The following is a 10,634-nucleotide window of genomic DNA, read 5'->3' on the forward strand; positions in this document are numbered from 1 at the left end:
TCATGGTATGCTTGGAGGGTAAGATTGATCCAAATACCTCAGATCTCTGTAGCCTAGGTTGAAATATCCTTGGGATAGGTCCTCTTCTTCTTCTCCACCTTCTTTGGCCAAACCCTTCTCCTTGATTCCTTTCTCTCTGGCTCTAATTAGCCCCTCTTCATCAATCCACTGTTGCTTATCACTCTATCTCGATCGAGCTCATGATTTTCAAATCCCAAGATATACTTTTAGCTGTAGTATCGATCAACCATCTACAATGGCTCCACCTCAACTTAGAGGCCACCACGATTAAGTGCTTTAAGCTCACTATTTTGGTTAAGGACAATCTTTGGAGAATTCCCTATCAATCTGGTCACTATCAAAATATAGGCATATGCCTCAACCTTAGTAAGTTATGGAGTGAACCTTGGTAGTTTGATTCTTTGTCATTGGCACTATTGCAATGGTGGCATCATCGGTAGAAATTGAAGAATAGCGATAGAGTTTGGGATCAAGAGTTTCCATATAACTGATTTTTCAATTATAAGGAGTAATTTGGACAAAAACATGCTTGAAACAAAAAAAAAAATAAATTCATCTAATAATCTGGCTCAACTAATAATATCTTTATTTTAATAAATATCTTTGATATAATGTGTAAAGGAGGGTAGGAGAGAAAATATTGGGCAAATTTCTTTAGCTCTTGAATTAAAGTTCACTTTCTTCCGTTAATCTTTTCTCTTTCGATTTTTTTCCAAACTATACGAGAATTACATTTTTGATTGTAGCACATGCAAAAAAAAACATAAAAGAATATTCTCTTGACAGTTCTACCCATTTTCTCTAGTTGCTCTTCCCACTTTCTTTTATCAATTTTGCCCTCAAATTTTTGCAGCTATTATCCACTTATTTGCTTTGCCCTCCATTCTAGTATTGTTGTTTATTTCTAAGTAATACTAATATGAAGAGATCAGAAAAGGAGAAAAGAGATCATCCACATATATCTTCTTTTTTTCTTCATTATTCTTTTTTTAACTTTGTTTTCTTTTTCACCTTCTTCCCTTTATCCTTTTCCTTATCTCTTATTAGATATCTTTATCCTTAATGGCCATCAAGCAATTCGGGGAGGATGCTCTCAAAAATTGTGATTTGATCTGGTCGCAACCTAACCTAATTATTTACACTCACAAGTCCAAAAGATGACCTATCAGAAAAACAAGTTAAGTTCATATCACATATTTTCCTATGCAATTTAAACCTGATTTAACTCATGGGTTAATGAGGTCTAAATTATATTTAATATTAGATCATTTAGCCCAACAAACTTGATCATATTCAACTTAACTTGAAACAATCGATACTTGACCTTTCTAAGCTCTCTAAATTTTAGGTTGGAGGTTTAATTAAAGTTGAACTATATTCTTACCAGCCAGTGACATTACCACAATCATAATCATCCACTTTTTCTAACTATCTAAGGTCAATTTTACGGATTCTCATTCACCAACTACCTTAGAACTTCCCTTGCTTTTTATTTTTATTTTTTATTAACAACTTTCAACGTAGATTAAAGTGTTTCTTCTTTCGAGAGCCTCCTCAAATATTCATTATATGTGCCATGATATATTAAGCAATTTTCTATCATTTAATGTGTAAATAATTGACATTTTAATAAACTAATGTTGCATTAGGTTCCGACTTAGATGCGACATGACCTCGACCAGTGTGTGTTGTGTTGGGCTCGAGTCATTCTTGGCCTAATCCGGCCTAAATGATCATATGTGTTTATGACTTGACATGACCCGATCCAGCCTCATTGGTCAATTGAACAGGATCCAGATCCAACATCATGACCTGAAAGAATACCGGGTTGGATCTGAGTCACGACAGACCTGGTTCCCACCCGGCCTGATTGCAGCCCGAGCTAAAACCCTAACCTCCGAAAATTTTTGGGGTTGATGTGATCCCAGCCCTTCATCAAATACTAACCCCCTCCCTCCGTCTGAAGTGGAACCAGCCGACTATAAAAATCGCTACCCTTCTCTAAGCATCCGACTCTAGGGTTTTCGGCTGCGACATCGTCCTTTGGTTGCTTCCCTCGTTCGCTTGCGAGCTCCACTTGGCGGCGTCCATGGCGGTCGAACAGGAGGTCAAGCTCTTCAATCGCTGGTCCTTCGAGGATGTCCATGTCGGTATCTTGGCTGTTTCTTTTTTTTTTCCCCTTCTACTTCATTGTTTCACTATTGGATTGAAGGATTTTATCGTTCATTTAGAGTATAATCACTATCATGATGGATCTTCCCGTCGTACTTTATTTCCGGTTGTTCCTTGTGTGTTGATTTGCTTCGTCTTTCCCTTCCTGCAAGCAGTTGTTCGGATGATTATTACTTACGGGGTTAGTTATAAAAAAGAAAAAAAAAAAACTCTGGGAGTTTCTAGTAAATCTGATCCATGATGAGATCTCTTTAAATCCCTTTTTGTATATCTTAATCGCTTGTGATTTCAACTTTATTACCATTGATCGTATTTGAAATCTATGTTTATATATAATCTTCTCCTATGTGGAATCATTGTCTGTTTATGGATGTGTATTCCAGTTTCGTCTAGGGGTGGTTACAAGTAACACATTCACTTGAGTTCTACAACAAATAGTTTGTGCGATGCCTACCTTGTTTGCTGTAACCGGAGTTCATCTGGTCTGAAATTTGTTGGAGGGTAAAAAAGGCTGGGAGTTAGAATAGCTGAGTAGATGCTCAAAATATGGTGCAGAAATTAATGGCAAGGATTTAATGATATATGAGGGTAATTAGGATGTTTGGAGAGGGAAAAATTGATTGCTAAGGGGGAGATGTGTTTTTAGGGTTCAAACGTCTAAATAATGGATATTTTGCTAGAGGAACCATGGCCATATCTAATGAATATTAGATATGAACATGAACTGATTTTGTGTGATATATACCAGATATGATATGCGCATATTTATTTATTGTGCAAAATGCTTTCAGCACGGGTGCCATATGTTTAAAACTTGGAAGGTTGCTGTCTATTTGTTTTTTAACTTCTTTCTTCTTTGCGTTTAAATTCTCAAGTAGTTTTATGTTCGGAGCCTTTTGGTGTGGAGGGTTTTTTTCTTTTCATCTTCCTAATTGATTTAATGTTCTAAGCCATTTGATATGAAAGATGGCTTATTTGCTGATTGATAAATCGGATATGGTTTCTTGATTATGAATTTCCATTATTTACAGATGCTGGAGTTTTGATAAATACAAAACATTGTCGTCAGATTAATAAGGGATTATATGTGTAGCAAGATATAATTACCCACTATCATATTCCTGCCATTTTAGCATCATAACCTTTTAGGATTTCCTGTGTTGACATTAGGGACGGCAGCAGGTCTTTTAGGCCATTAGCTGTATCTGCTATGCACTTAGACTATGTAGTCATAATCACCCCATACCCGTCTCAAGGTCGGGTAGAGTTAGATGGGGGGTGTGTTGGATTGGTTTGGTCCGAGAAAGTTGCAATTTTTTTTTTTTGGCATACAAATCAAATAAAAAAAAAGGTAAATCTTACTACTTCACATAACATTAAACAAAATAAAAGTCTAGATAGAACATAACATATCAAGTCTTTAACAATAATAGAAATACAACAAACAAAAATATTGTTTTTTTTGAAGTCAAATGTCCCTTAAACTAAGAAATGATTAACCAAGCATCATGGCATGTATCCTTTCCATTATCATTATAATCATCAAGGATAGAAAGGGATGACTGGATGATGGGAGTCGTAGGACGAGCAAGTGGAGCAATTAGGGCAAAGGGTCAGGAGGGGATTAGTGGGGTTATATATATTCAGGTTGAGTTCGAGGCAAGTTTTACCATTACGTGTACCCACCACTGACTCTAAACGGGTCGGTAAAACCTGCCTCATTATGGTTGGGTACCCAATGGGGTGGAGTAAAATGCCACCCTTAGTTGACATGCCCGTAATATATTGTAAATATGTCTTGTGTAGGTTTAGGAACTAGTTTTACTAGTTTGGATAGGTAAATGATTTGGTAGTTGTATATTTAATTTAATGGCTTCAGGGCTGCTTTTAACAGAAAACAAGGTTTTAGATGAGATCTAGTGTTATATGTGTTGCTGCAAGTACAAGGTGAAAAATTGAAGGAAGAAATGCAAGCAGGGAAAATAGATGTAAAGTGGCAATATTTTTCTTTTAGCCATTGATCAATTCAGCTCTACATCTTAGGTAACCTTTCCTACTGAGAAAAGTGGGCATGTTATTTGTTCTGGAGGACTCCCAAGAAGGAAACAAATGTAGAATTCCATTTAATGTTTCTCATATTATTCTCAATTGTCACTAGTATTTGAAAGAATGCATGTTGTAAGTGCTCAAATCATCTGATATTTAACTGAAATAGCACAAAAGTACAAATGCTGAAACCACAATTGACGTTCAATTTCTAATGCATCATGGAACCACAAAAACCCCAAAAAAAAAAAAAAATCAAATCCAAACCATCAAAGATTCATTGGAATAAGTTTGGGGAATGAAATGGCTTCTTTGATTGATGATCTCTGCCATGTTTCAAAATTGTTAGTGCAACTACTCACGGCTTTTGATTTCTATCACCCCTATGATATGTTTGCATGCACTATTATAAATGCCCAACACCATTGACTAGATAGTGTTATTGAGATTTTCATCATTTAGGTTGCTTGATGAATTGTTTGTTCACTGTTATTTTATCATGAGATAAATATATTCACATGCAAACTGTGAAGTTTGGACCAGTGATGGAAATTACTCTAACTTCAATCCCTAAGGATCTAGACATCAATGTTGATCTGGAGATGAATTTCTATATAGCATATTGCTTAAAATCTTTGAGTAATTTGTGGTGGTGCTCTAAGATGTCTCAGTTACTGAGATTGCTGCCATAATGCTCTGTCAAATTGCAGGTTAGTGATATTTCACTCAATGATTACATTGCTGTGACTCCTGCCAAACATGCTACATATCTTCCACATACTGCCGGACGGTATGCTGTCAAAAGATTCCGCAAGGCCCAATGCCCAATTGTTGAGAGGCTGACCAATTCACTGATGATGCATGGCCGCAACAATGGGAAGAAACTGATGGCTGTTCGCATTGTCAAACATGCCATGGAGATCATTCATCTGCTCACTGATGCAAACCCAATCCAAGTAATTGTGGAAGCTATCATCAACAGGTGAATACTTGACCAACAATTATTTTGATTATTGAAGTAATTTTTATCACATAACTGTGTATCTTGAACTGTTACATTCTATCTAGTATTGGCTTATGAGTTATGAGTCGAAATTAAAGCTGATCAGCATTATGCTATAAATGTTTTCAAATAACTCTCCACAATAAAGTTGTATTTCAAATGCATGCCTTTGATGTTGTAATTATGACTAGAATCAATGTTTGCCGTCTCGGTGCTGAACTCCATACCGGTACCATCATATTATAGTATCAGCACACAAAGCAGTACGAGACAACTAGGCAGACTTAGTGTTGGTGCAAATGAGATTGTGTACCGGTACGGTATGGTCTATCCGGTATGGCAAACTTTGTCTAGAATATTTTTGGCACTCTGTGGAGCCAAAAGCACAATGAATATCATTCTTCCAGTTAAATGGCTAATGAGCTTCACCCACTTTATCAGTTGCTTTCAAGCTTAGGTTTATGTTGCAAGAAACATGTTCTTCTCTAGTACTTTAAATATCTAGTATGGTAAAACCTTGTCCAATTAGATGTAGACATGCAAGAAATTTTAATGGCATTGAATTCATGAATTGTAATCTTAGCATGCAAGCCTTGAAGATTCCAGACATGTCGTGGTCTGTTGATTCTCCAAGAATTCTAGTGAATAGCTTAAATAGTTTAGGCAATCTTGTTAAACATGGCATAGTTCTTCCATTTAGTTTTGAATACAGGCTTTAGGAAGCCTTGGGAGAACTATAACGTGTAATTTGATATAGATAAATGCTTAAAGGTGTGAGTCCATTGTATTTAACTTACTATACTTGAATACCTTAAAATCCTTTTGCTTCGTGATTTTTTGTACAAAATTTGGTGACCTTTACTTTTATGAAGGGAAAAAAGCCTCGTTCATCATACAGGCTTTAGGAAGCCTAGAGAGAACTATAACATGAATTTTGTAAATTAAACTGATAAAGGTACAAGTCTGTTCTATTTCACCTACTATACTGGAATATCATAGAATCCCTTTCGCTGAGTGATATTTGGTACAAATTTGGTGAGCTTTATTTGGCAAGCTTAAGCCTCGAGAGAACCATAACCTGTAATTTTGTAAAATAAACTGATAAAGGTATAAGGCCTTTCTATTTCACCTACTATACTTGAATACCTTAAAATCCCTTTGGCTGGGTGATTTTGGTACAAAATTTGTTAAGCTTTATTTTTCTTAAGTGAAAAAAGCCTACATCTCAGTCTATTGCACTAGGATGATCATGTAGATTCTCTTACCATACTTTGATTCTTGCAGTGTGAAAGTGTTTTTGAAGAATTTTAATTAACTCTTATTTTGGGAAGAAAGTTGAAAGAACCCTCATTTGACCTTAATTTATTTAATCTTCCTGGATGAAAAAAATCAATTGTAGATGGATAATCATCATAAGTAAGGATTTGTTATATATGTTTTAATAGGATCAAGAGGAAGCTCTTTGCATTGGATCATATCTTGGTAAAGTGGCCTATCAGTTTTGCCTATAACTGGTGCGTGATGGGCAAATCTGTTGTAAGGACATTCTATAATAAAGCTGCTTGTGTCTTGTTCTATCCGTGTTGTAAAAGGACAATTATTAACATATTAAAAGGAGATTTTCAAGCAATGTTCAAATTCTATAGCAGCATTTCCTAATTGAGGTAAATACATTAGGTTTGCATCCATGTATTTGGAGAAATGTGTTGATGATCAGGTGCAATACACCTCATCTTTTCAGAATCCCACTCTCTCTTTATTGTTTGTGTTGTATTTAAAATTTCATAATTCTAATTATCATGTTTTAGTCATAATTAGCTGAAGCAGTCAATTGTAGTTTCTTTTCTTTCTGGTAACTTGAAACCAAATAATGTGGTCTCGACCCTGCTTGGAACCAAACGTCTACACCATGCCTCATTTGCTAGACTTCGATTTCTATCTTTTTCTGGTGAGCTATGCATGTTTGTGTGTATAAATTTTAACAAAAGCTCTCCTTTTCAGTGGGCCAAGAGAAGATGCAACTCGGATTGGGTCTGCTGGTGTTGTCAGACGTCAGGCAGTCGACATTTCTCCGTTGAGGCGTGTCAACCAGGCAATATACCTCCTCACAACTGGTGCTCGGGAGAGTGCTTTCAGGAACATCAAGACTATTGCTGAATGCCTTGCTGATGAACTAATTAATGCAGCCAAGGGTTCTTCCAACAGGTCTCTGTTCTTTTCATCATTTCTTTTCATTTTCCCAATTTTTTAAAAAATTTCCTGGTGATTTTGTTTTGAGACCAATACATGCATCATTTGATGTCTGTGGAAATAATATGGTTCAATGTTGTTTTTTGACAGCTACGCTATCAAGAAGAAGGATGAGATTGAACGTGTTGCTAAGGCAACCGCTGAGTGCATTTTATATCCCGAGAGCAAATTTTGGAAGGAATTGTCAAATGGTTTTTCATGTTATTATTTTTAAATTTAGTTTTGATTTGTTATAGTTCCAGACTTTGGTTCCGTGTGGCAAAATTAGTGGTTTCACATTCGAATTAGATTTGAATTTTGAACTACTGAGATCTGTCCGACTCGGTTGATGATCTGGATGGTTGCTATGTTAGGTAATGCGCCGGTCCCCGGGTAAATAAAATTGGCGCCTGCGTTTTGGGCCTAGTTCCAGGTTCGTGCCGGCTAGTTACCCGGCTTCCGTGTTGGGACCGTGTGAGGAGACGAGGAAGATGATATATTACCGAGTTTTGTTATGGTTTATTATAAAAATATTTAAAATATTATATATTATTATTATTTTATATATTTTTATTTTTTTAAAAAAATAATTTTTTTTTCCTTTCTTTCTTCTTTCTCTCTCCCTATCCTTGCCCTTGGCTTCGCCGTCACTGAGCTGCCTGGTGGTTGTTCCACCCTCGGGTCCCCGTGGCTTTTGCAGGCCACGACGAAAGGTGGAGGAGGTTTTTTCTCAAAATAATAATAATAATTATTATTATGATATAAAATAATTTGAATTTTTAAAATATTTATCATATCAGTTATGGACGATAGATAAATAATAAAAAATTGAAATGCTGTCTGAAGTATCATAGGAAAATTTTATATTATATTACGTTATATGTATTATAATATATATGGCCATGTATATCTGGGTTCAGCTGGTCTAGTGAGTGGGTTCAAATTTCAGGTTTGGTCAAGCCTTAAAAATCAGGTTCAAGTCCATCCAAAATGGTCTGGGCTCATGCGGGCTGCCTGCTATTCGACCAGCTTAACTGTAGATCATTTTGGTGAGTAAATGGCAAAAAGTCCTCCCTTGGATTGGAGATGAAATAAGCTTTTAGCTTCTCTAATACATTAATTTTCTAATGCAGATTAGTTATTTGAATCTAGTTCTCATGTCATGATTCTTTTGGTTCATACGGTTCGATCCTGAATGTCTGATTTGTTAGAGATAAACAACATAAAATTTTGTGGTAGGCAAAAAAAATGTCCATTTAATAGTGGCAATACACCATCGTTGGTATGCTTGTCTTTTTAATCCTTTATGAAATGGGTACTTAGTTTGTATCCAGCTCTTACAAGTTCTTACAATACTTAACAAAAATAGTATAGCTTTCACTATCTTAGATAGCTTTCTTCCTAGCCCCTTGTTCATTACTATCATCAAAAGTTTTGCCTCTTACCTTTTATTGTTTTGATGCCTCGCCTCTTCAAAATATGGGATGTATTCTACTCACTCGCTATTTTCAAGTCTAAAAAGATGTTTACAATCAAACATCAACATAATGGATTGAAAATTCAATAGCTAAAAATATTTGTAGATGAAGAATAAAGGATCTACAAAATAACATTTAATGAGTAATGAGCAAAGCTTTTATAAAAGAATATTCACAAAGTAGCCAATTGATTTTTAAATTTCCAATAATGCTAGCAAGTTGAAATTTAATAAAAATCTTCATAAGTTCTATTTTTCTAAGAAGCTAACCTTTTCATTTTAATGGTTAAAAGTTTATGTCAAACTATTTATAAAAATAGTGTAAGAAACTATTCAGAAAAATTAGAGAAAGAAAAGGGAGGGAAAAAAGTGATCTCTCTTGCGTCTATTCCCTTTTTTTTTTTTTTTTTTATGCAAAATCTATGAAAGAAAGAGATTACAACCATATTATGAATTCAATAATAGAAACATTTTCCATTTCCTTTCTCTAAATCATTCCCTAATTTTCTGACCCATTTTCTATAGAAAATTGAAGGATCACAAGATCACTCATATCAGACAAGTAAAACCGAGAATCTTTTTGTTTTTTTTTTTTTTTTTCTGATAATGGAGGGAAGATGCTGAAAAATGATGTTTTCAAGTGACATAATAACTTGGAATATGATGTAAATATGTCAAGAATTAGAGTTGCTCTCTTCCATTTTCAGTAACACATCAAATATATAAACCTTATATTGTTAAATTATATAAGTAAGATTCATCTGATTTAGCAACTATTAATTGCATGGAAGACAAGATCCGGTAGGACTAAGGCTCTTGTATATTTTTCACTACACTAGCTATTGTTACAAATATAATAGTCAATTAAAGGGTGTCTTTATTACACTAACATTCTACTGTTTCAAGAATGCTCATTGAGCTTGGCAAGGAAAAGAATGAAGTTTTTTTTCTGATAGAAAGTGAGGCTTTGCCGCCCAAATTTTATTGAAAAGGGAATATTTCAATGACAATGATAATAAAGGAGAAAAGAAATGAAAAATTGCAGAGTTTTAGTTAGGTTTCAAAAGTACCAGATTAATAGATACAAAAATCAGATGCTCTTCAAAGCCACTAATTAGCAAATTAGTATGATAAAGTTCTGAAATTAACTTGAGATCTTTGTAATTAACTGCTTGACTTCAGATTTAAATCCAAGGAAAAATGGTTAATATTGGATTTTTGTTCTGATTGAGCAGTCTATGATGGGTTAGTCCGATCAAGATTTAAATTCCAATATCAGAGAGATTAGTTAGAGTAGAGAAAAACTACTGGATGGTTTCTCTGTCTTCCTTCTTTATATTATTTAAATTTTTTTTTGAGAAAGTTAGGAAAAAAAAATAAAAAAAATCTTTCGACAAAGAATACTTTTTATTTTTTACTTTATTCTTGCATCAAAATACTTGAACGGTGAATTTCTTTATATACTTTCAATTGTGATTGCACATATAATTTAAAGTGTCTTTCACAAGTAAAAAATATAAGATTCAAGCTACAAATTTAAATTTTCAATTTTTATAATTTTTCAAATTAATTTTTAAAATCAAAATCTATATTGAATTTTATTTAACATTTGCGTCAGCACCCCAACACCCAAAAGTTGAATTCATGAGTTGATAGATTAATAGATTTTTATTTTTTATTAGATAT

At 34.4% G+C, this 10,634-nt stretch overlaps 1 protein-coding gene across 1 annotated transcript; it reads left to right on the top strand.

Annotated features, from left to right (window-relative positions):
• The first annotated feature begins 2,015 nt into the window (after positions 1–2,015).
• LOC105036340 (small ribosomal subunit protein uS7) lies at positions 2,016–7,797 on the top strand. Its single transcript, XM_073243564.1, has 4 exons — positions 2,016–2,167; positions 4,950–5,221; positions 7,244–7,447; positions 7,583–7,797. The coding sequence occupies exons 1-4, from the start codon at positions 2,111–2,113 to the stop codon at positions 7,704–7,706; spliced, it is 657 nt and encodes a 218-aa protein (XP_073099665.1). The 5' UTR covers positions 2,016–2,110; the 3' UTR covers positions 7,707–7,797.
• Positions 7,798–10,634: the final 2,837 nt, after the last annotated feature.

This window comes from Elaeis guineensis, chromosome 9 (genome assembly GCF_000442705.2).
Source record: "Elaeis guineensis isolate ETL-2024a chromosome 9, EG11, whole genome shotgun sequence".
In the NCBI taxonomy this organism is placed as follows: Eukaryota; Viridiplantae; Streptophyta; class Magnoliopsida; order Arecales; family Arecaceae; genus Elaeis; species Elaeis guineensis.